The 26,845-nt window shown below is 40.8% G+C and overlaps 3 protein-coding genes and 1 non-coding gene across 4 annotated transcripts in view; 3 read left to right on the top strand and 1 right to left on the bottom strand.

The window, feature by feature from the left end:
• LOC126562569 (protein lifeguard 1-like) overlaps positions 1-26,845 on the top strand; it is a 400,503-nt gene that overhangs the window by 313,346 nt on the left and 60,312 nt on the right. The window lies entirely within an intron of this gene.
• LOC126562407 (sodium channel protein Nach) lies at positions 1,959-4,673 on the bottom strand. Its single transcript, XM_050218917.1, has 8 exons — positions 4,393-4,673; positions 4,054-4,323; positions 3,886-3,991; positions 3,121-3,303; positions 2,946-3,033; positions 2,740-2,870; positions 2,560-2,656; positions 1,959-2,098 (listed from the first exon to the last, which is right to left on the bottom strand). Exons 1-8 carry the CDS (start codon positions 4,671-4,673, stop codon positions 1,959-1,961), a joined length of 1,296 nt encoding a protein of 431 aa, XP_050074874.1.
• On the top strand, positions 3,761-3,842 carry Trnas-aga (transfer RNA serine (anticodon AGA)). The gene has a single exon. It is a non-coding gene; the product is annotated as a tRNA-Ser (tRNA).
• On the top strand, positions 19,332-25,728 carry LOC126562533 (FMRF-amide neuropeptides). Its single transcript, XM_050219077.1, has 2 exons — positions 19,332-19,439; positions 24,651-25,728. The coding sequence occupies exons 1-2, from the start codon at positions 19,424-19,426 to the stop codon at positions 25,685-25,687; spliced, it is 1,053 nt and encodes a 350-aa protein (XP_050075034.1). The 5' UTR covers positions 19,332-19,423; the 3' UTR covers positions 25,688-25,728.

Below are 26,845 nucleotides of genomic sequence, written 5' to 3'. Positions count from 1 at the left end.
CATCATTTTTGCCATTTCTTCATCTTTTTCGTGAAATTTGACTTTTTTAAATAATTAAATAAAAACCTCATTTGTCAATCTGCATAAAAATTGTCGGCGTTGTTCTTCTTCGAAAGCTTTAGCTTGTTTGTGACACAATATGAAATCAGTTGTCTCTTTGTATGTATGTCTTTAACTCTGAATTAAAATAGACCAAAAGAGAGGCTAATAAAAAACGAAACATCGAAGAGAGTGAAATGCAAATATTCACCAAAATTCCACACAAAAACTGGACCGAAAAGCTTTACCAAACGCCAGCAGCATTAACATGAGCTCGATGAACTCGCGCTCAAACATTTCCTGAACACTGGTTGACGTGCGACTCATCATGCTGCCGAGCGAATCGAAAACGGACCCGACTCCGATGCTGATTGAAAATCGATCCTTCCGACCCCGGTCGGAAGGACCGGGGCAGGCTGCTGCTTGCGGTTTTGTTATGATGCCATCGAGCAGCCAAAATCGCACAAGATAAGACTTTTATCACGCTGTTCTGTCCGTTGAATCGTGCCGTAAACTGGACTAGGATTGGATTCCTTTTTGCAAACACATGTCTTTTTTTTTTCTTTCTGCTTATCGGCATTCGGCAGTCGCGTCTGATGGGGGGGGGGGGGGGGTTGATTTTGATGCTGTGGCTTTTTTTTTGTTGTTGTTAGGGAGTCGAAGAACTACCAAAACCAGTACTGGAGGATGCATAATATCTCCACCTCCGAATGTTAAGCATCGTTAATGATGCGTGCATGCTTTCTGACTTTCTTCGGTGACGTCAAGGTCGACTGTCGCGCTGTGATGGAAATCACCATTGATGTTGGTATGATTGAGTATTGATTGTTGGTTTAATCATGGGTGGGGGCACGTTTTTTTCACTGAGTGATGAAAGATGAGCATAAATTTTGTATCGACAGTAGTTTTGGTGGATTTTTTATAACTCCTTTGCGAATGTGAAATATTCAAATTTTTTGGCCAGGTGTTTGTTATTCGATTCGTCAATAATGTATGGTAACGATGCTGTAGTGAACCACTTTTACGTTTCTTTTTACAAATTTTCTCTGTTTCGTTTTTTTTGTAACATATTTTATTTCTAACCTTGTTTATCAAAATTATAAAATTTAAGAATATTTCTTAAAAAAAATTTTATTATCGGGGCATTTCCTCCCTGTTTTTTGCCATATCTCGGGTATGCTAGGTTTAGATTTTTTATTGATTTTCTTGATTATAATACTTTACTATCAATTTGTTTTGTGTAGCAAATTTCCCAACTCAATCTGTTTCGTCAAGAAAGGTAAAAAATACATTTATAATGTTTTCTATGAATTGTAATTGATTGTTCAATCCAACAGACTTATCCTTCGTCCTTCACCTGTTGCAATAATCCACGTTTGACCGGTGAAAACTCATGATGCCAATGACCTTTTCCTCGGTTGATTCAATTCGGCTGTCCTTGAGGAATTTCGGGTGCACAAACGTTAGCACACGGATACTGGCCGATTACAATCGTTACCCAAGGATTAAGCCTCCCTGCACGTACACGCATGTTACGGAGAGCACACTGCCCTCAAGGATGCTAACCTTCAACTCCTGCGGGACAGCATTAACGCTTCAGATCTGACTTAAAAAGCGACAAAATAAAGAACAAAACTCTGATGTGAATTTTACGTCATTTTAATTATAAACGAAGAGTGCACGTTTGAGTCACGTTTTGCCTTATGATTGTTTCATTTATAAACTGTAAACAAATAATTTATTTTTATATTGAATCAAGAACATTTTAAATGAAAAGAAAAAATCGTATAACAAGCATGGTGTAAGTATGGCCCTTAAACCTCCTAAAGGGAATAATATGTTGCTACTTTATCGTTAACTGCATTATGCTGGTTGTAAAAAAGGCATCAGCGGACATTTAACGGTGGTCAATTGAAAAATTACGACTGAATAGGTTCGCGCTGCCGGTGGTGATACTGGTAAGCCTTTTTGATGACGTACTCCAACACGAAAAATATAACCTCCACAAAGCTGATAAAGCTACAGCCCAGGAAAAGTGCTGCTCCACCGCCTAGGGACACTGAAATAAAGGGACGATAAAAATATACCCTTAGATTATCCTAAGAAGAGTAACATTATTACTATATTGAAGTAGTTTTACAGAAATAGGCTGGAGATGATAATCCTGATAATTTACTTTACTTTACAATTTATTGTATAATTAATAATCTGTTTCTTAAGCTAATTTGTACGCTCCATAGAATGAATAAAAGAACTCTTGATAATCGGTGTAAAACGGAACTATTGTTTTAAAAATTAGACCCCAAAATTCAAATGTCATGCATTTGAATCAAAATGGAAGGAATAATCATCTTTTGACTTAAGTAAAAAAATTATTGCATAAAGGAAAAGACGTCTAAAATGTGTTTCATTTTCAACTTTAAGGCTTTCTTTTTTGAAATAAAACGATCATAATGACATCCTGCCTGTAAAAGAAATATAAAAATAATTTTCCAATTTTTTTCCACACCTCACACTCACCGATTAAATTGCTGATGTCGAAAAGTACGTCACGCTTCATCCGCATCCGTGGGTAGATAATTTGAGTTTCCAGCTTACTATTTGCCTGTTCGAGCACCTTCATGACCGGGCAACGGGTGAACAAAAGGGGGTTAAACTTGTGCCTAATGGTCCATCATACCTACACACATATTATACTACCGTTTTTTTCACCAACACCTGCTTGAAGGAGACGGACTCGCAGAGCGGCTGACAGGTGCAGTTCGTCTTGTACCACACCCGAAAGTGTACCGCCAAACAGTAAAGTCCGGCCGGTGTGCAAGAAGTTTTCCCTAAACACGGTTTTCGGGGCGGGAAAGGTGCCATTAGTGTTTGCTGCTAGTTGCTGCTTACAACTGCTGCCCTACCAATGTTGTAGAAGAACGGAACACAGTCACATAACTGCAGGGCGGCCTCAATACGACAGCTCATTCGACACAAATTAATTGTGTAAACCTTTGCAAATACAGCAAGAGAAAGAGGGGGAAAAAGGGGGAAGGAAATTGTTAGGAAAATTCTGTTTGCAAGTATTATTGTGCTTACGTTGAAGTAGAGTAACCGTTCCGTTGGTAAACGACACTTGCGTCTTCGGCGAGATAATTGTTTGAGCGCTTTCGAGGCAACCACCTGTTCGACCGAGAGCGATGAGCTGATGATATCGTGCTGGCCTAGCACGTAGTGGATGGAACTGTCCGGCGTCATAATATCCTGCTCGATGTGGATGTACTGCAAAGAGGAGTTGAAAAGAATTTGTTTAACTTTTCATTGGAAAAACATGAAACTATTTAGAGATCGACACAAAGATTTCGATTTAGAAATGCAAAGAAATAAACTAAAACTTGGTTGTAGATTTTAAAAACGTTCACAATAAACAAATTATTACATTCCATCGCTTATTGCAAAATTTTATCTATTTGAAACGAACTTTTTGAACACTGCATTCAGATCGGAAGAAGAATGTTTTCTAAATTCCTGTTCCAACAATAACTCCTTTACAAATTATAGAAACAGCTCGACAAAATATTTCTATTTTCATGCCTATGTACGCACGAGAAAAATTTGTTCGTGATGAAAAATAAATGGGAAAAAACTGAAAGCAAAAATAGATTCCACGAGCACAATGAAAGAGTGATGTAAAAATACATGTTTTCTGCTTGCGCTTGTATCTATTTCTGAACAGTGGGCAGTCGTGGCCGAGCGGTTAAGGCGTCTGACTAGAAATCAGATTCCCTCTGGGAGCGTAGGTTCGAATCCTACCGACTGCGAAACTGTTTTTGTTGGTGTTTGAACAATTTCATTTTTACTTACCACATCATTTCTAATGGAGTCGACATGACTCATCGCCACCATCGTCCGACAGACGTCAAGCGTGTAGCAATCCGCTGGGCGTACCTTTGTGTAATTAACTTGCGAGCTACGGTAGTGGCATTGTAAGGAAAATCCATTTTTCATTTTGAAAATTCTCATCAAACTTACCGATCACTGTAGGGGCTTTGAAAGGTGTAAAACATTGTCGAAGAGTAACAAACACCAACCTCCGTCAGAACGGGCGCAAACGTTTTCCATGGTGGCGTGAGTGGAGACTTCAATTCACGGGCCAAATCAATCACCGAAACGGACGCAAGCTTACTGTCGTTGATGAATGGTTCAAACTTTATCAAATTGTCGTACCGTACACGAGCAACGGTCAGTAAGAACTGTCTATAATGGTCATAATTGCTGTGATTGCTACTCACGTTCCAGTATCTGTTTGAGCAAAAAGACACCGGTAAGACACACATAAATAAAATACAAAATATTGTTCTTCTCCCTCACCTTTGCAACAGTTGATCTAATTTTTCCTCATTAACATGATCGGAACACACGGTTGCAGCCGGTGGACGAAACTGCCAACTTAAGTAGTCCGTCTCCACGTTCAGTACGGTTGCATTGTTTTGATAACGTTCCCAGTGCATGTTGCAGATGCTGACCGAACACACGACCGAGAAGACAAGCATCACGAGCCAGAACGCTTTCTCTAGCCAGTGTTGGCTTCGCACCAAATGAGCCAACCCATGGATGGATGATTCTCTGGCAAACGTGCGCAACAGATCCATGGTAGGGAACTGACGAGCCAAACCGAAAAAAGTGATTGGAATGACAATGAAATAAGAAGTTCAGCACCAAACATAAAACACATTCGTGACATCATCAGGGTCGTTCTGGTAAAAATAAACGAAGTGTAGAATTTCATGTTTCTTATAGACTTGTAAATTTATTTTTCGAAAGAAGTAATTACTGAGACAAAATAACAATAATAATTTTAAATGTTTCTAAGATTCATAAAAAGAAACAGAAAACTTAAAAGTGTAAAAACAAACAAATGCACCCCAAAAAATACCACAGCATAAAATATAACAAAACACATAAAAAGACAAAACGCACGAGGAAAAAGAAGTAAAAAAAAAGTGAAATGCGAAACAAAGCAACTTAAAAACGATAGTTGACAAAAAATTGGGAAACAATTACAGAAAACAGAGCAAAAATTATTAAAAAGCCAAAATAATTAGCCTGTTGATCTCAACAAAGCAATTCGTTGAAACAAAAAAAAGGTTTTTAGCTATTTAATTTTTTTTTTCCTAATTTTTTTAATCAATCCCACTGTGTTTGGAAGCCACCTAAGAAAACATTCAAAATGCATTAGCCCAACATCACTCTTCCGTGAGATTATGGTGCATTGCAAGCCTAATCGAAATTGCATGCCACTGCTATGGGTTCATAATTGTTTGAGCACACGACAATCATGACCGTTCCCCCCCATTCTAATCCTTCACTAATCTGACGGCAACTTCATTTCGCCCGAAAGAGTGCCTCCTTCTCATCATGTAGTGGCATCGCTGTTCATACTCCATCGGTGGGAATGTTGCAAGCAACCAGTTCAAATTGCAGCGCGACGTGCAGAACTTATTTACCAGCGATGATTTCTGCAGGTAATGTGCACTGGGTTGCATTTGGAGTTTACGCTTTCGAACACTTTCGATTGATTTTATTCGGTGTGGTAATTATGCAACGGTGCATTGTATAAAACATTATTTACTGTTTGTTAACTGGCAAAAAAAAAACGAATAGAAAGATATGAACTTATTAGATGAATTGGTGAATTGAATGATGATTGCTTATAAAAAGCGTCATAAAATTCGTTACAAATACATTTTAAAAAATTGAGGATGTGTGCAATAAATATGGAAATAACTAAATAGGGGAAAAATATCTAAATATATTTAGAGGACCTTAAAAATTTGTATAATATAAGAGAGATAAAAAGTGTATGATGAAATGTGACATAAGACAGATAAATCATTCTTTCGTAATTGTGCATTGAAGAGAAAGTAGTAAAAGAACATATTTCAATCTAATTCTAGGAATGTTTAGACGATCACAAGCCAATCATTAAAAAACCTGTACATGTTAAACACATAATGCCAACAATATGATGTCGTCATAATAAATCTGTTCCCCAACCGCAATCTTCTCCGTAGTTGGGGCCGACTGTGATGGTAGCAGTTGAAGTGACACCCGAGTTTGCCATCATTATGCCGTTTCCCAGATAATGAACACTTAACACAGAAACTGCACGGAACCTCACTTTACACCAGCACTCAGAGACCGGGACAGTATCGTGCGATTGTTAGGATGATGATGTTGCGCCACACATTACCGCACTAAACATCCTATACGTCCTGCCAAACATACACACGAGCACTCGACATACGATGTCTCATACTTTTGATGCTAGTTCCTGCAGACCACACGTCTTCTAGCGGCCAAAAAAGTTGCCACATTGCGACGTATGACGTTGTTGCTGCTTGGAATCGCCAAATTCTTGACCCATTCCATCCGACACCCGGTTACTGCTCTTGGCTGTTTGTAAGTTCCCTGGAACTTCCCTACAAGAAAACCAAACAGTAGGAAAAAGCTGAAGTATTTTTAAGAGCAAAAGTCTACGCTGATGGCCTACTCGGGCTCCAACCAACCAGGAAAGCAAAAGAAGAAAAGGTTGAAGCCCTCGTTATTGAAGCACTGCCCTAAACTAGACGCTATACTACCGGAGGCCATCTATCTTGTCTTTTGTACACATATTTATGCTTCAACACTATCGCCGACCACAATGCCTTCCATATGTTCCGGATTGGACCGCAAAAGCATAACTTGAATCTTGTAAGAGAACAACAGCAAGAAAAAAAAAGTCACCCGGACGTCGACAGGATTAAGACATCGGACAAAGGTCACCGAAACGCTCAAAACTGGTCGTGTATGTGTGTGTTTGTGCATGTGTCCAAGATTATACTTCCCAACACACCGGGTCGTCTTACCGGAACCGGATAAATCACTTCCGTCGGAGCCATCTCGACGGTATCTCCAATGTCCTAGCGAAACACGCGGCTAACGCTGCCAAGCCAAGAGCACGCTGTTGGTAGGTTGTGAAAAATTAAAATTAACTTCTTTAATTACAAAACCACCGCAGGCGCCATCTTGCTAACGCCGTATCAAGCTACCGAGCCAGTCGGTTCGGGCTAGGGCAAGCTTAAGATTCGCGATGTCTGACATCATACTGCTGCTTGCTGCTTGCTAGCAGGTTGTAGTTATTATTGATAACGGCTCGGATAACAATGATAGATGATGTCCAGGCGTCGGAATCGGTGCGCTGGGAAGAAATTAGCCATCCACCCGATGCCGGGGTTCGTGTTTCCGGGCTGTACAGGGCTGTGTTTAGGGATGTTTAAGCGTTAAGGGGTGGGCAATTTTTTCGGAGGCTGACCCTTGCGTGCCAGCCAACGTACAACGCGACTGGAGAGATTGACCATTTTGTGTTGGGCCTAATTTCCTACACCAGATACAGGTTGCGTGGGGTTGCATGTGTTATAAAATCCATCGAATATGATGGTGATCCTTTCAGAAGTTGCTCGCTATCGGTCCTGGACGTTGCTAGCCGGTGTCCATCCATCCGGAAGGCGATATGTGTCGTGCTGGTATTTTGCTGTCTCAACGCAAAAGAATCGAAGAACGTTTTTAACGGTTTTGGAGTGAAGCATAAGGCCGGAAGTTTTAATCTGCTGATGCTGTGGCACGCCTTTCGTACGTCGAGTTGATTGATTTTGTGCGTATTCTTAAGTATACAAGCACACGTGTTCGTTAATTTTTTTTTAAACTGTGCGAATGTTGCTTTGATGCTTAATGCCACGAGGTTGAAGTGCTCGAGGAGACGTGAGTTGTTTGTGTTCTTCCAAGAGAAGCCTGTCAGTAGTGTACCACAACATACGAACGGCACAGGAAAACTTCAAAGTAAGTAAATATCATATTTTTAAAGCATTATAGTAGTAGCGTATATAAAATAGTTTAAGTAATAGGTCAATATTCAATCAATATCTTCAGGGATTTGAGAGAAAAGTAGCTGATCATTTGGTTTGTTCTACTATTCGGCTAAAAATAAACAAAATAAATAAATAAGCATTTTTTTGGCAACATCTAAAGTTCTTGCAGAGTCTTTAATACTAGCCCTTCAAAGCTTCATCAATGCAAGAGGGGTTTTAAATAGAACCTGCTTCAAATCCCACCAGAAATTGTGAAACTTTTGGAACTTAGAAGCATTGAAGTTGCCATGCATGAGAATATATTTTTTCTTTTTTTTTTAATCAGAAAATTAAAACCACTGCAAAAAAATGCAAAGTAAAATGGTAAAAGTTGTAAAATAAAATCAATGAAAGTTAGTCTACTCAAATATTATAAAATATATAGAAAAAATCTTACAAAAAACTTTCAATACGAAGAGTAAAGGCATATCTATAATGCAAAATACTATGTAAAACAAATGAAAAATGGAAAAAAGCCCACTTTATCTTAAAATAAAATTTAACCCAGCTGATTGCAAACTAATCATACAACAAATCAAACAAATTGTAAAACAAACCCTGGCAGTAAATCGCTTCGGCTTTTGCTATTGCCAATAAATCGAAAGTCGAAACAAAAATCCATCTATTACGAACATCGGCGGAACTTTGCGTTCCTTTGCAAAGAACTATAACCACTCTCATCTGCCCTTGCGGAACCCACCAAACAAACAGACCAAACCAAACCGACCATAGATAAAAAAGACCTTGACGCAGAACCGATGCATCGTAGTTACATGATCGAAAGTACCACAAGTGCCTGCATTCATGATGCAATGCGCCTTTGTCCGTACCCAACCGCCAACAAGTTGCAACGGAACGGAACAACAGTATTGGGGGTAGAAAAATTTACCCTTACACCCACCACACAGCCAAATGCGTCAAATTTGTGCATCGTGTGCGCGTTAAAAGTTCATGCGAAAAATTGGCACAAAGTCGAAGTGCATCGGCAGGCCGACGAATGCTGAAACTTATGCTTACCTACCTACTTTAACATCCACCTGTACCTGTGCGCGTATGTGAACGACTACTTTACGGAACAGTGTCAAACAATCTTACCCTCGGGGGTGGTAAATCTTCTCCGTCCCGTTTTGTGGACCCAAGCGAGACAAACTGCACTCGAAACGCACTCTTGGTATGTCTTCGATGACCTCCGGACACCATACAACCGTTGGTCCAACCATCGAGCTGAGGGAACCGTGTGAGAGTTGCTGCCATCGTGCACATCCCATGTGCTTGAAACTTTGCAATAAAATTATAAATCTCATCTACACACATACCCAGACACACACACACACACACACGCTGGCAACAAATGAGCTGCCGCTGGTAGTGAGTAGTATCAGGACAAAGCGTGAGCCAAAAGCCCACACACAAGATCGCTCGAAGGCGATGGATAGTTGGGGCGGGAAAAGATTGACTTTCTAACAATGGAACCAGGAGCAATCTGGTATGCTTTTCGGATGCAAACAGAGAAAAAAAAACACGACCAGCAGAACTACCGGGCTCAAGTCCACGTTGGACATCCTTGGAAAGGAAGATGTAGAAACATCCCTATCCGATGCCAACATGTAATTGGAAGGTGTCCTTCTGGCAATGGGCAAGGTTGTGCACCAGAACACCAAAGTTACTGTGGACGCCAAGTTTTGCACCTAGTATCTCGGCGACAAGGGCAAAAGTGAAAAGTTTTGTCCATCGAGTTTGTCTGCTTTTATGGATGCTGCTCATCCAAACAATCTCGCCGCGTGCGTTGGACGAAACGGAACTTTCTGCTTTATGACTACATCAAAACGTGTAGCATGTAGATGTTGCGAGCAACACGCAAATTCACGATGGGTTTCGAAATGGAAGCAACGAAATAAATACACATGAGCATTAATAGACCAGCATGGAATCGTTTGTTGGGAGGTTTTGCACTCACAGAACAGTCACAAAATAGCCCAAACTTTTTATTTTACTACAGTTTTACGAGCCAATTAGGGGAGACGTGTGTGCGAAATGTTTGGTCATCGTTTAGAGCGACTTACTGCTGGTGGAATGGGATTTATGGAGAAAATCACGTACGGTGTGCTTAAGTGCTTGATGTTTAGTAGTTATCCTTCGCATACATTTCAAGATGAAGGGCATTTTTGATTTAAAAAAAAAACGATTAGATTACATCGTAGCCTAGACATGCATCTGTTTATGCAACCTGTTGCTATTTTCTGTGGTCATTTCATTGCTTAAGACGAGATAAATGGCCTTGTGTTCAATGCATTGGTACTAGCAGTTTTATGACTGTTAACCTCTATCTTCATTCGCTTCAGCTGTATGGCTTCGTCACCCCCAGGGGTTTATGTTAAATTTACCACAGCTTATACAATACCAAAAGGCAATTATGTTGCTACTTCACATGACTTAAGCTGCTCAAAGCTGGAATGGAGCATTTGGGACTTCTGTTAACCTTCAAAGTGGTTTTAACTTTAACTCAATTTTTTCCATTGCCAAAAAATGCCTCTTTTAGAAGCCCATCTTACACAATAATATTTTTAGAAAGGTTTTACAATTTTTCTCTTCCAATAAATAGACTTACTGGACAATACGGCAACGTGCCGTCATACTATACCAAAATTGACTTATTGAGCATCAAATCGTTATGGATTGACACGTTCTAGGCAATCGTATTTTAAATATGAAAATTTAACTTTGAACAGTTGTCCGACGTTGAATATGGACACATCTCTTGCGCTTCGACCTGCTCACAGAAACGACCCCTAAAATTATGCAATTACTTTTTTATTCGATGCTAATTTTTCGTGAGCCTTCTAAACGGTCTTCTAATGAGTCAGGGGGTGTGTTATGTTGATAGCTCATTCTATCCATCACTAGCACACACATTTCCCACTAATTTCAACAGCGTAACTCTGAACTGCAGCTTAACGAAACTCTTCTCTAACCCCTACGCGCACCTTCAATAGATCGGTTGAAGCTTTTCTCTAATAATCAATGGTAACAGTGAGTGAGTTTGCTTGTGACGTTTGGCGTTGTATAGCCCACCCTTGTTACACGGTAGTACGGAGAAAAAACACCATCTCTAATACTTACAAGCAACCACGCAGCTTGGCAACAATCTGTTGGGCACACCAAAAATTCCGATACGGCTAACTTGCCAGCACGATAAACTTTCATTCCTTCACTGGCACGCGCACACATCGAGTACGGTGAAACAAGTAGCAGAAAAGAAAAGCTAAAAAATTAAGCTGCATGTTACTCACATGTATAGCACTCCTGCACAATGACGCCCGTACGAACGGTAGAGAGCCAACCTCAACCGAACCATCGAACCAACGAGCTATGGCAACAGGTAAAATCGGTTCGGAGATGAGTTTTCTTGTGCGATTGTTCCTGTTGCCGCCTTTTTTAATCTGTTTTCCCCGGCTATATAAAGTTCACTGCTGCGATGTTGCTGCTGATCCGCTCACGGGATAATCCACGAGGCTGCACCTTACTCCGGACAAGAGGGACACCATAGCTGTTTGCGACAGTTTTACTTTTTCCGAATCTTTTAAAAAGTCGTTTGCTCCCGTCACAATGTTCCATGTTAATAATTTAGTTTGCACAAGTTTTGCAACGCGTGTGCAGTGCGAAGGAGAGAGAGAGAGAGTGTGTGTGTGTGTGTAGGAACATCGCCAACGTACCGATATGATGTTGATGATAATGATGATGGCGTTTTCTGGCCAGAAAGTACTATGGTTAAGCTAATCATATCAGCTGAATGTGTAGGTGAATGTAGGGAAAAATACGTCGTACGTTCGCGTTGGTGTGATTTCGACGTGCATAATGCTGCAGAAGGTAATATCCTGCATTAAGCAACTTCAAAACTCACTGCCCAGGTTCGACAGCATCCTCGGTGTTGATGATACTTTTTTCTAAGCTCGTTATAGGCTGTTCAAATTTTGTTTCGCACTGACCGAACGATTTTCAGTTTTCCTAAACCTGATAGCTATCGTAAGAGCTTCCTTTCAGTTCCTTTATGACTGTGCGTAATGGGAGCTGTCAGCTGGAGCAATGTTGATAGCTGATGGAGGTATTAGAATATTTTAGGTAAATTTTCTGTTCTTTTTTTCGGACTAGCTTATAATCATCCGTTAAAAGGAATCGTTGCACTATTAAAACATTGTATTGCATAACTTTAGGCTTTAAAGATTGCCGTAGCTGCAGCAAAACATTTTTATTGTTATATTTAAAAATTATTCATTCTATTTAATGGTTTGCTTGTATTTCAAGAACAGAAACATAATGTTTCAAGGTGAATTTCTGCATAAATCACGAGTAGATCACGACGTCGCATTAATATGACAGTGTTTCTTAACAAGAAAAAACTCCACGTGCTTAGTTTGAAATTCGATCACATGTGTACGGTATCAAAACTACTCCAAAACAAGAAAACAACCACGAAACACCATTCTTGCTAGACAAAAGATTAACTCAAAGATATTGTTCGGCTTAACGGAAAAGCCTTTTTTATTCTCCTTAAACCATTCGCTTAGTATCGCGTTACACTTTTTCCCTACGAAAGGAAACGGGCTAAAACTCTTGCAAACGAACGCGTGTACGTTTTTTACTTTAGCTTTTGTATAGCACGAAGCATCGTTCTGCCACGCTGCTCGGAAATATAAAATCGGGACAACAAAAATACGTACAATGGAACGGACGGACAACAGCATGAAAATTAACCCGACCAAGTTCATCCGCAGGCAATGGTGGTTTTGTAATGTGTAGTAAAAGGCTGCACGCTACTCGCACACCGGTAGTACACCGGCGAAGTAAATCTCCTTCTTAAATACATTCTCCTACTTGTTTGTAGCGTGATGGAATGAGAATTGAGGGAAGAAAAAGCTCGTGCTAGACGCACCAGACCGAGTTTACACTACTGCATAGTGTTACAATAAAAATAACATCATTCTGCGTCCTTGACCTCACTAAAGTTGAGGTAAGTCTTGTAATTTTACTGTTGCCAACAGGAGATAGGGTTGTAAAGCTTAATTGTATGCATTACCAGGGAAAAATGTAGGGCAGAAAAATGAGTCAAAAAGCTTTATTAATTTTTCTTTATCAAGAATTCCATTACATGGAGTTCACACAGTGACAGTAAGGCAAAACAACGCCATCTAGTGGAAAACGACTCGTAGCAGAAAACGCCTGAAGTAAGGCAACAATTATCGGCATTAGTAGAAAAAGCCCTCTTTATCCGTCGAACTCTAGCAAATGACACAAAAATATCAGCACCATCAAAAGCATCCTATTTTCCCTTGAGATCACTCAAGTTGCAAGTGGCGGAATATTACCCAAATAAAATAAATCCCACTCATAGGGGAATTATTGTACGCGAGCATCTTGAACAAAAACCATCCCAGAGCTCACAAAGTGGCACTTACATTAAGGGGTGGCGAAATTCCCACATATCCGTTTGGCACACATACACACATCTACGAAAACACATATTGTTGTGCGCTTCATTAATGGTAAATTGCTAATGTCGTAACAGTATCATCGATCATGGTCTGCACTTGCTCAAAGTAAGGTTGACAATGGGAAGGCAAACCCATCTTAGACCACCCATACTGCACCGACTGTGACGCATCTCGGTCGGAAATGATAAGAAACTAGCTTCTTATCCCGGTCCGACACTTGTGATTGTCATTCGTCCGTGTATGAAAAGCTCCAACGCGCAATTTGATGATTGAAAGTAATGTTTGTTGCGTGAATGGCAGGCTGGCTTTATGCCATGCTGTGTGAGGCTGCTGCACACGGGACGCAGATCAGGCTAATGTGGTACGTGTGCCATTGCCGGATCAAGGAATGCAATTAGTGTCATTAGGAAGTACGTGACGACCTTGTTCGGGGGACGGATTACGTTGAAAGTATGCGTAAAGAAAAAGTCACGTGTGAAAATTTTACGATTTAAATCATGGTGGATGAGAATAAGATGGCTGACAATATGGTAATCCAATTGATGGGAAATTGAAGGAAATAAAACGGAAAATATGTGCATTACATATAGCTAGATAATCTTACACATCAATATAAGTTGGATCATAACTATTTTTCGTTTTCGTAAAGGACTATTTCAATATCTGTATGTTAAACCTTTACGAAATTTTACACCTACACTCCTTTCCTTCCTTCTCACAACGGAAGGATCGCAAGGGAATGAAAAGCTTTCCCCCATACGAATCCGAAACTCGCTTTTACCTGAGTAAAATTAAAACCAGAAGCACGCAAGCCAAACTGTTCCAGACAAGCAAACGTTCCTGCAATGCATCCCGGAAACCGGAATTTTCGGCACCAGCTAAACCAGCTGGATATGCTCATGGTACGTTCCAACCGAATCAACGATACCTTCAGTGCTAATAGCCATCTGAAAGGCAACCTACCTACGCTTGTTGTTAGCATTATTCTAAACTCGATTAGTTGTGAAAATGGCCAGACAAAAGCCACATACACACAGTGCACATGAGACGGTCACCACGCTCCGGGGCACTCGAAGAATGTTTGCGTAATGGTTGTGGAAAACCTCACTAGCTTGTCGGCAAGGTTTCAAGTCCATCGGGAAAGCACAAACACCATCTCATGCGACCTGTTGCATCGGGTAGCCGGAAAGCGTGAGTGTGAGAAGAAGGAACTTTTCCCCCAAAACCCGAACGCGAAAGCCCAATGGTGCCAATTAGGTGGCAAAGGTTGTGGCAAAAAATAGGACCGAGTGGCGCGCACTAACGATAGCGATGGGCTCACTTTTCGGAGACATTAATTTTGGGAAATTATTCTCAACCCTCCACTCTGCAGCCTTTATGGCCACGTTGATGGGCTTCCGTACCGTATCGGGAGTCTGTGGTAACTTTAACTAATGAACTGTGTCGCATGGCTTGGGTGGAATGTCGAATGAATGAGGGTTGTGTGCTTGGTGCACCAGCAAACATGCCCGAAGGTCGTTTCAGAATACAATTTACAGTGTGGTTTAGTATTTTGATTCCAAAATGATCTGTTCATTATTTTCTATTCGAAAAAGATTATGATTAAAAGCGAATCATTGTCAAGATTAGCGCCTAGCACATAACCTATTTTTGTGATGCGATTTTTAATTATTTCGATTTACGAGAAAAGCTTCTAAAATATGCTTCGATATATGTTAGAAAGAGCTTCAAGAAAGTTTAATTGTATTAAAATACAAACTAAAACTGCAAAGCAATTTCACTTATATAGACAACCGATTTTGTAAAGTATTAAATAAGTTCCATTTTTCACAATACAAAAATAAATTAGTTTAAAAATATTTCTACCAATTCTACTATTCATACACTTTTATACTTCACTGTTCCAATCTAACTATGGCTAGCGTTCACGGGTTGTACGATGTTCTACTACACAGCGATGAAAAAACATTTTAATTAAGCCAAAATGAAACACAAGATTTTCACCGATGATGAATCGGTGTGTCCCTAAAACCCCCTTGTGTCCCTTACATATCACATACACCGATACACAGCCTCATCTGCAGCAACACTGATCGCAACACAGGCGAGCGAAAGAGCAAACAATTTCACCTTCATCCGTTATCTCCTCGAATACCTTGCCACCGCCTGGCATTAGTGGCCGGGTTTCGGGATGAAACGGTGACCGTTGTGTATTATAAGCTTCAGTTTAGGGATTTATTCATTTCTCACCTTTTCCAGCAGTATCACATGTCACCAATCAACGCATTTTTATGTCAAATAAATAAATGGAAGAGAAAAGTAATATAAGAAAATATAAATAAGTACAAAATGCAGTAAAAGAAGTGGCATGAAAAGTAAAATGAACTATAATAAATTTAAAAACAAACCTACTATTGATTGCTGTTCAATGTATTCGTTACAAATTGTTAAACACAGCTGAGCACAGATCATTGATAACACCCTGCACCGTAATACTGTCCTAGATCAAGAACGTTCCATCACAAGCCGTGGCGGATCGGTGGGTGTTGAGTCATATTTTCATGGACACAAAAATCCCTCCTTCTCCCACTATTCTTCCCCTCAACCTGCCAAGGCCCCCTTGCTTCCTTTCCGTAAACTGTTGGGATTATACTTAATTGCCAACTAGCAGTGACGGCAGCACAACGGCATAAACGAGGAAACTGTACGAACGAAAGGCAAGGGAGAAAGGGAAAACTAGCGCACAATTTACAGCAAAAACAAAAGCCCTTTCCCTTTCACTGGCTACCACAGCTCTGTGATTTGGTGGCCAAAAAATGTCCTTAAAAACTATGCTCAATTCCCACAAGCAATAAACTGGCAAATGGACAAAACCGTTACCCACAAAACCCTTCCATTTAACTAGCCCTAACCCTTTTGGTTTTTTTGGTAAACTAGTCGTGGTTTACCGATCGACCCATGGAGACAAGCTTGTTACAGATTAGATCTTCTTTTTTTCCTTTTCAACTTTTTACCATCAACTTTTGGGGGTGGCAGCATTTTTGTCGCTAGCCTTCGATAATTGATTTTGATTTTAATAGTTTTGCTAGCCACTTTCCCTGTGCTTTCTTCCCATGTTTAGGCACGTTCGTTTGCTTCTTTTTAAATTGTTTTGACTGTGTGCATCATATTCATTGGACATGCTGAAACATTGATTCTTTGTTTATGTTGTTACTTTTTCCCTCTCGAGCCTCTCAGTAGCATTTTTAAGCTTTATCGATTATTACTATATCTTTGTGTTCTGGTTTGTACTCCCACTGCTATTTTTCCATTCTTCATTTATTTATTCGCCCTGCGGCGGCACATTGAACTTGGTGGCGTGTGTGTGTGCCTTCCGTTTTTTAATTTCACAATCGAAATCCTGAAGCCAAACCCCTGAAATCCACCAGTGAAAGTTTATTATGCCTGCCTAGGCTTTTGTTCTAGCATCTGAACTCGGTACGTCCTCATGCAAGAGGCACAAAAAATGCCTTTAAATGCCATTGATAAATGAAAATAGAACTCGCCATCTCGTGCAATGACTCACTAGCAGAGACGTCAAGGATAGGGCGTCCGTCAGACATGGGACGAACTTAACATGGCACCGACAGACTTATTCTCCCGCCCTGTCTGTTCGTCTGTCTGGCCGTTGAATGAGGAGAAAACTCGCGCCCGAAAAATGGAAACTCCCTTTTGTCATATGAAGGTGAATCGTTCTAAAAGAATGGGAAAGACTTTGACGCAGTTTCGTTATTCATTGTATTTATTTAATGACACAATCTGGATGGATCACGCACACAAATATGTTTTTTTTAAATATTTTTTTACGTTTGTGTTTTGATGTTTTTTTGTCACGATTCATGACTCTTAACTTTTCTTTTTATTTTGTATTATTTCTGTGTTTTATTATTTAGAACTTTACCCAATGAATCTTATTGATTTGTGTACTCTTAATTGTCATTTTTTATATCTTTCAAAAACTCACCTTATTACATATTTTTTCAACAAACTTATCGTCATATTTATTCACTTAGTTTGAAATCCTCATAACTCTGACATGTTCTTATTTCGCTCATTCTCTTCCCACCAGCCGAATGCGCTCTAATAATTCACAATAAATATGCCATAAACCTTTGCAATTCTGCTTAACTACCCACGCAAAAAAACAGAGGAGAATAAACCCTTTCAAATGCCAACATGTGCGATTTGGCGACAACAGCAAGCGAAGCCACTGTGCTTATTACACATCCAGAAATCAATCGATGCTAATGATTCTAGTGCAACGCGACTGGGGCTGGAACCTATCGTACCAAATCCCTTTTGCTACGTACCAAACGCACCATAATCCTATTTTTATTGAGAACTGCATTAAAACCGTCCCAACACACAATGTCCTCCAAAAAACCGGATGAGTGTGTGGACGGATGAGAGTTTCCATTTCCAGTCCCGGTACTTGGCTGGAAGTAAAGTTCATTTTTATGTGCTTTTCTATGCTCTTCCTATTTTGAAAACAGGGACCGAGGAAGAAGAAACAACAACAAAAAAAGGACCAAAATCCTACGACCACTAAAAGTGGACAGTTTGAACCGTTTCGGTATTGTCTCCGCCAGGGTTGGCGCCTGAAAGTATGCAAGTACACTTAGCCGGGTGGGTGTATTGCAGTGCTGAATGCTTCCGGAACACCGTTTGCCACATTGCCCTTCAGATGGCAACTGGGGTCATTATGTAGTGCTGTACTCACACACGCGTTTAGTGGCAAGTAATGTATGTATGTGCGAAAAGCAACATAATAAAATGGTTTTAAAACAATAAAAGTTTGCAAAATGATTTCATTGCATGCGAAAACCCACGCATTTGGCGTAAAAATGAGTAGAAGATCTTTATGAAACAAATACAATGGGTTATTTGAATCCCAGTCACACGTCATAAGGCTCAAATATTATCAAAAAATAATAAGCCCTTTTGTTATCGCCATCGTACGACGTCATCGAGCTTTACTCTCACTTAACATCGTTATAATGACGTGAGCGCCAAACGATCATTTTCCAGCCAAGGATCACCCCGGGTTTTCGTGAGATCGGACCAAAACGGGGTCGTAAGGCTCGAGCGTGAAATGCGCTTCCGGCGAGTGTTCAAAATTACGTGTTAGAAAAGGATACCGACAACGATTCCCTGCTCAAGGATACGCAATAAAACGAAAAAGGGACCACTTCGTGCAATTTCGGTGTATGCGAAACGCACATACACCGCAACGGCACGATTTTTTACGGGCCCCGACACGACCACGAACGACCACGACGCCCAAGTACACAACCGGGCGATGGTGGAGTTAAAAAGCCACGATGGCGACCGTACCGCTTCCAGTGTCGCACAGCATCGCCAGCGAAGAAAAGCCGGAAAAACTGGCAGGAACAGACGCTTCGTTCGAGTGCTTTACGTGCGGATGTGCGGATGTATGTGGTGGAAAAAGCGAAACCGTTGCCAAACCGTTACGCATTTGCACGTGGTTCGTTCGAGCGGTCCAATCAGTAGACTTGGCGTCTCCATCGCAGGCGAACGCGCCTATGGTGCGAGCCGTTGCGGTAGTAGTGTGGTGATCAGGGACAGCAAGCCAAAGTGCCAAAAAGTGCGTGCAAGATCTTACCGAAAGTGGGTTAGAGAAATTAGAGTGCAACAAAAATTAAATTAAAAATGAAAGAAATCCTTTCGGCGCCGCGACGCTGAGGTGTCCTTGTGAGTTCTGTGTCAAAAAAAAAAAAAACAAACAAACAAAAAAGTGATACGACATTTCTTCCCGGAGCCCAAAATCAAAGGGGAACCTTCGGCCCTCTCTCCGCTCTGCCCGTTCCCTTTTTTTCCTCTGCGGCAAATGCACACCCGCCGGACGGAGCATCCTGACGGAGGTTTCGTTTACCGCGTACCCGTAACGAAATCGGAAGATCGTGCGAAATGTTTCCATGTGCTGGTAAAGATATACAACAATATGCCCCGAGGACAATAAATAGATAAATAGCGTAGCCGTTTCGTGGATTCTTCTTTACGCTATATTTTTCCACTGCTTTTCAAGAGCTACAGATAGCTTCATCACAGATTGTACAGACATTTTTTCCCCTCATTTCTTAATTGACCGTTGACAGGATTTTTATAATATTTGCCATTTCTTGTGCGTGCGTATGTGTGTGTATGTCTGTGAGTGAGTGTGTGGCGGTGACGTTAAATATATTGGCTGGCATCCAAATTGGTCAGCTCAGAATTGAGCCAAAGTTTACTTTTGCAGGAAGGACATCGTTTCCGTTTACACAAGAAACATGGGATAAACCCTTAAAGAAATTGTTCAGGGCTCTGGAGAGGAAATAACATTGTGCTTTACATTGTGTTGCCTTTGAATTTTTGCTAACAATATGACTAATACAACAAAATACTCTTATTAACACAATTGCTCGGTGATAGCGCCTAAAAGTATGCAACCTTACTTCAAATTTTCACTTTTGACAATGGATCATGTTCTAAGAGTCGATTGTGGGCAACGCAGGTCAGGCAGTTCTTTTGGGGGAAAAATAGGCAGCCTTGATACGTGATTATGACATACATCAACACAATTCTATTTCTTATCACATTCGTCATAACAAGAAATTGTGGTCTGTCTTGCGACTATGGTAAATATTATTCTTCAAATGTCAGTTCAGGACTTAATTTAGAATCTATTTTTGAAGAGATTAGCAACACCTGAAAGTATGCAATTATATTTAGAAAGTTCCCACTCGACTCTTTATTTTCATGACACAATGCAGCAATCTCACCATGCCGTTCTATTAAATCTAAACGCGGTAGTTATGATTATTATTGCAAGCATTAACATTTAAATTGCATACCTCCGGAGATTTTCGCTCAATTTTCAACCCAAACTATGTGCAAATATGACATCTTCTAACGATATCCTTCGTGAAAAAAACTGAGAAAAATGCAATTATTATTACAAAAGTCGGTTTCGATGATAGTTTATTGCTATGAGCAAGTATAAAATATTCATTGCATACCTTACGGCGTTTTCACCTATGACAAAGAGGCTACAAAAATTATTTTCTGTAAAACTTTTTTGCCCTGAATTGCCCTGATAACCTGAATTCAAAAAACAACAAAAATATATCACAACTTCAAAGATACTTTAGTAAATAGCAACACATCAGCTGTCCGAGTTACCAAGTCGACGAGTAAGAGGAAATTGTGTCCGTTTCCCGGATCGATCCCCTAAATAAGATGCTTATGGTTTTCGCCTTCCCCTATTACGCATCTGTTCAAGAAGTCCATTTCTTCCTTCATTTACAATAATATGTCTGGAGCGTGACCTCCAACGGTGAATCCCGTGGTCGTATGGCCGGATGCGTCACGCCGACACCCGCAACAAGGAGGTGAAATTGTACCGAAAATCAGTGCACCGGTTTGCGTGTCGCGTTTCAGTTCCGGTCTAATATCTTTCTGGTCCATCCACCCATCTGCCCAACGGGCGGACACCTACGGCTGTGTACGGTTGTGAATGATTTATTGATTGCCAGCCCGTTTGGCAGTGGTTCAAAACGGAAATGCTACCACGGACACACGCACAGCCATTTTTATTTGGCAGAATGCATTTTCTCGGACAACGTGGCGTCACCGTTGGTTTTTTTTCTTTTTTGTGCGGTTTCGGGGATGCTGTCTCTGTGTCGATTTATGCATGCGAAACACTCTCTGCTTGTGTCTGTGTGTATGTTTTATGCTATCCTTCGCTGTCGAAAAGCCGTTAAAAATCTACCAATTTCCGTCTGACGCACGTAAAGCTTCCACCGCCGGAAGCGGTTTGACTGGCGTAGAAGAACGAAGAAGCACGATACATGTTTTAGCAGATTAGCACAGTGATTCGTAATCGTGACCGGACTAGACGTGAGATGATTTCAGCGGAAGCTTGATTCGTGATGGAGACTCTCGCCCAAGCACTCACTCATAACTGAGTGGTTAATTTCGGGTGCAAAGAACCAACTGAAACATCTATTTCATTGCTGATAACGATTGGCATCGGCTAAGGACAAGTTTGTTATTTTGGCCATGGACTACGATATGTCCGTTTCACGCTCACACAACAATAAATTTTGGTCATTTCGTAATTAAATGTTCCGCCAGCGAATGAACCATATAACATAATGGAACAGATGAATCTTCTTCAACTAGTGAAGTCTGAGACTAAGCGCTAGATAGTTTCCAAGAAGCTATTCCTTCGCTTCTCTATTCTCTCGGGAGATATGTGGTACGAGTTCCAATTAGTTAATGAATGTATTCATATGTTATTTTCTAGCGTGAATGTTTGTGCTACTTTTGTTCATATTCTTTATTATATTGGGTGTGTGGATTTCATTGAAACAAAAATTATGATAACCTTATCACAACTCTGAAAATCTCCCAAAAATAGTGTTGTTTTCTAGATAACAAGGAAAACAAAAAAAGATTTAAAAATGCTGTAAACAATCTTGAAAGAAGCTCTATGCTCAATTGGAAAAAGTTTACGCCTGGTTTCTGATCTCTTTCAATCAAAATGTTTCTGTTGTTTGCCAGTGGCATCCAAAACTGTTGGAAAGAAAAAGTTTTATTGGAAATTAAACTTTTTCTATACATAAGGTTAGATGAGCATTTCAAAGAACAATTAAAATTTGACACAATTTGAAGTGAAAAGCGTTTGCATCTACATTGAAACACGTTTGACATTTGACGATAGGATTCAAGCTTTAAAATAGCTCTAATTTTGAACAGAAGCTAGTACTGCGCTTCAGTCTTCTTAAGCGAAACTTCCAAAAACCTCTAACCTTGACGCGTACAGAGCAAAGAGAAGCAAACTTTTCCTAAGCACGAATCACAATCGTTTTTCTGTTTGTTCGATGTCAGTTGAAAATGTGCAGTTGTGAAAATAAAAGCAGGAACAACTTGTAAAGACAGTTCATGGTGAAACTTTACTCATTATCAGAATGTATGACTCAGTCGTGGAGATTTACCGATTTGTTCGAGTAACGTACGCAGGGTGTGTAGTATTGTAAAATATTTTCATTTATAAGTTGCATTTTAATGTAATAATCAATTTCCAGTTTAGAAGACCTTCCCTTTCTAGGCCTTATTCTTCCATGTAAATTTGATTTCTTATAAAGAAAAGAAATTCCCCATTGAACACCTTCTTAAATCCTCTACCTAGCCAATGCATATTGATTTTACTTATTTCTGGGACAAAACTGCCACTGAAAATAGCTTCCCGAAAAACAAGCTCAAGGCAACCGTCCCAACCGGCTCGCAGACCAGCAAAAACAAACACCTTTCAACGGTTTTTTTTTTCCTCCTGTGCTCCTCCTTGCACAGAACCTAGAGCAATAGCAACGCAAGCAACTACCAAAAATTCGCACGCCTTCTTACCTTCCCGGTGTTCGAGTTCAAGTGAATGATTTCGTTGAAAAACCACCTGTTACACCTTTTCACTGCAGGCTGCAAGATCAAAAGGAAAATCGAAAACAAAACTAGCAGGAGCATGTTGTTGTGCACGATGCACAGAACGAATATCGAATTGTTTTTATCCAAACAGACGTCGCTACTGGGGCTTTGTATGACGTACGCCAGACCACATGGTATTTGGTTGCACGGCTCGTTTAAGGATTCTCACTGCAGCAGAAGAAACCTCACACATACTGGGCTGTATTTTATGCTATGTGGCTTATTTAGGGTAAATGTGTTTTCGTTACAATAAGAAAAAACCAAATGAACACATGCCACTAGCACCTAGCTGTTACCTGTAGCTGATGCATTATTTCGCCATTTGAAAATGGAGAATCTAATGAGCACGCTTTCACCGTCGCCGGAATTCCCAAATGGGAAAAAGTCACATTTGCACTTGAAACTTGCAAGAAATGGATAACTTTATTTCGCCCACGTCCTCACGTACGAGACATTTTAATTTAAGTTTACAGTATTAATGAGTGTGACAGCAATTAACTGGAAAATGGGGGACCTCCAACGCTAAAAGCTAATGCTTTTTTCAATCGTGAAATAGTTGTAAATGGTTTTGATAAAAGTTTTCCATACTTTAACCGTTCGAAAAAATAATAAAAGTGGAAGAAAATTTTTGAATTTTCTTGGCAGGATATGGATTTTACATCAATCAACATCGACACAGATTAACTGAAAAAAATGTGCTGTAAAAGGCTTTAAAATTAAGTTCAATTATGGGATCGTTGAGACGATCAAGTCGTAAAGAAGAGCGCTATGCGACAGAGAAAATTTTATTGCGCCTAAATGTAGGCAACTGTCATGGCAAGCACTTTGACAGCTTGTCCGCTGATTTGAGTTGTTAATTTATTTTATTTAATGTTCTTAATCGTATAGTAAGAGTAAAAAAAGGCAACTACGATTATTCACTGTTTCTTTAACAAAGACGTACCTAGCATTACAATTAAAACTCGCATCCAGAATTTACACCAATGCTTCTCGGCGAGCTGTAAAGCGGTTAAACAACTATTATCACGACCCACATTGTTGCATATCCGCTAAGTACGCTCTTAAGAGTAACAAAAGCATTTAAAGCAAAAGAAATGAATATTATTAATCCACACCACAAAAACTACCCTCTTCACACATTAACAGCGCCAACGTTCTTGACGCAACAATTGGCTTCCTGGCCGTGGGTTGGCCGTTCAACCATCCTCACTCGCAAAGAATGAATGTGTATCGGACGTGAAAGAAACTGTGGCAAGACAATCGGAACTTGGTGGCCAAGCAAGGTACCAAACGCTCGGTACCAAACCGAAACGGGTGCCCATAATTAAATTCAAATTTATCTTCTGACTTCCCGTTCCGCTTTTTCATCGTTCGGTTATCCTTTCGCTACGTTTGCTGCCGGTGCTTCCACCCGAAACCGTGACCAAGTGCCGTCCCAGTAGTCGCCGCACAGTTGCAGCACACTGCTCGGAAGTGAGAAATTTTCCAAACCGCCCACTTTTATGCTTCCTTTTTGCTGATGGTAGCATCCGAAAGCCGTATTCCTTGCTCATTTTGTTTCTTCCGTTAGGTGGCGGTATTGTAATTTATTTCATCTAGGATTTTTTTTCCCGTTCTTATTATTGATGAAGTTTTTTCTTTATTCTTTCCCTTTTTTTTTTTTTGTTCTCAGCAGAAAACAATTTCACCAGTAGCAGCAGGATTGCCAACAACAGCAGCATAATGAAGTTCTACCTTTTCCTCGCCATTATCGTGTGCGAATCGTGCAATTATTTTTCTCACGCCGAATATGATTCTCTAGTCGAGTTGGCAAACGGTCCGGACCTTGGATCACTTACCGGTGGCCATCGACTAACCCTGGAAGACTCATCCGAGACGAATGGTGGCGAGTGGGCACCGTTCTACCCATGGAGTGCAGCCGTTAAGCGTAGCGCCAAGTCAGACATCCAGACGCGTCGTCGCAGTGCACTCGATAAGAACTTTATGCGCTTCGGACGATCGGACAAGGACATGCTGCGACAGGCGCGTGCCAATCTGATGCGCTTCGGTCGACCGGATCGTAACTTCTTGCGGTTCGGACGGGACCCGTACGCAGCGCTACTGCACGACGATGAGCTCAGCAAAGAGTATGCCACCTCAACGGAACAGCTTGAACCTTCCAACCAAGCGCCAGGCGACGAACCCGCGGCTACGAAGCGTAACGGTGGGCTTGGTGCGTCGGAAGAAATGTTAAGCACCGGCCTGTCAGAATCGGGCGAACAGATTAAACCGAAACAAATCCTGTACATCCGCCGTGACTCGCCGAAGAATCTGATGCGCTTCGGTAAGCGACGTTCGACCGGGTCCGGCTATCTGCGGTTCGGTCGGGCCGGAAACTTGATGCGATTCGGGCGAGCAAGCGACGAACCCTCGGTTGCACTATTGGCTGCCAGCTCGCAGTTCGGACGGACGGCCCGTGCCGGACCGAATCTGATGCGATTCGGACGGGCCGGTAACCTGATGCGCTTTGGGCGGGCTGACACGAATGGCAACGGAACACGAACACGAACCGAAGAGTTGAACGGTACCAGTGCTGGCCAGGCACCGGATACGCTTCCGCCCAATCTACTGGAGCTGTTTGAGAAGGAACCGGACCGGATGTTGCTGGATGCGTTGGAAGCCGCCCAAGAAGCGGACGAGCGTCTTCCGCTGTATATAGTGGAAAAGAAGTAGTGCGTAATGGCTAGGGCGAGCAGTTCTTCCAAAGAGGATCGCTAGCGGGCAAAGTCACCCACAAACACACAGACACATGAGAAGCAAAATGGTGTATTGTTGATAAACTCACAACACATACACAACACCGAGAATATAGGTAATAATCGACAAGGCTGGTATCAACAATATGGAACATTTTGCTTTTCGACGCTACAATCAAGACACTCAGGTGACAGGTGACCAACAACGCACGTGCTACAATGGAAGCAAAATAACACACACACGCGGACGCTCACAGTGCAACACAAAAAGCCAAAACTATCAATTACTCTCTTCCCTGTCTCGCCAGCGCCAGCAAAAAAAAGTATAATAAAAAAAACCGTGTAGATTTTCAAGTTTTAGCACGCCCAGTAAAAGAAACCCCGAATTAGCAAAGGAAGTTGTTTCTAGGATCTCTTAATGAATTCGTGTAAATGAAATGCAAGAAAAAAAACTCTCCTTTACAATAAAACAAAGGAGATTATTAAGATGAAAAGCAAAAACGAGGAAGAAGTATATTAAATAAATGAATATATAAATTTACACAACACACATCCCACAAGATGCATTAATTATGAACAAACAAACACAACAACTCTCAAACTGAACGCATGAAACAGGGCAAACGGTACAATTGCATACGCACAGGCGTCGAGGAATGAAAAGGAGAGAGAGAAAGCAAAAAAAAAACAACACGCACCGCACCGGAGCAAGTCGAGTTACATTTATCGTGTTAGTGTGCTGTAAATTAGGCGGTATGCATTGTTATAAAAGCGGTGTGCAATCGAACAGAATAAACATGCCAGCAAAAAAACAAAAAACAAAAACGGATCTAAAATGCGAAGGACGGAAACCAGAGAAACCCGGTAAAGGAACATGTATAAAATAAAGTAATCAACTGATTTTACTCTTCATTGGCAATCTTTCGTCGATGTGTGTATTTGATGCTTATTTTTGGTAATTATTGTAAGCACAAGAGTGCTTCTGATTTGCGCTTATCCGAACAAAAGCTATTTAGGAGTTGTAAAACGTGACCAAAGCTGGTATGTTTTTTACTCATTTGTACTATCAACATTCTCTAGAAATTTATCATTTTACTTTCTAGCAATAGTCTATTTCATAAAAAATAATGTAATT

Source organism: Anopheles maculipalpis, chromosome 3RL, assembly GCF_943734695.1.
Source record: "Anopheles maculipalpis chromosome 3RL, idAnoMacuDA_375_x, whole genome shotgun sequence".
NCBI lineage: Eukaryota > Metazoa > Arthropoda > Insecta > Diptera > Culicidae > Anopheles > Anopheles maculipalpis.
The sequence above is the reverse complement of the archived record's forward strand: the minus strand, read 5'-3'. Positions and strand labels throughout refer to the sequence as shown.

Coding starts and splice junctions, on each gene's coding strand:
- LOC126562407 (XM_050218917.1), bottom strand. CDS start 4,673: ATGGATCTGTTGCGCACGTTTGCCAGAGAATCATCCATCCATGGGTTG. Junction 2,871..2,945: donor TCCGTTCTTCTACAACATTG/GTAGGGCAGCAG, acceptor AACCGTGTTTAG/GGAAAACTTCTTGCACACCG. Junction 2,657..2,739: donor AGGTGTTGGTGAAAAAAACG/GTAGTATAATAT, acceptor CCGGTCATGAAG/GTGCTCGAACAGGCAAATAG.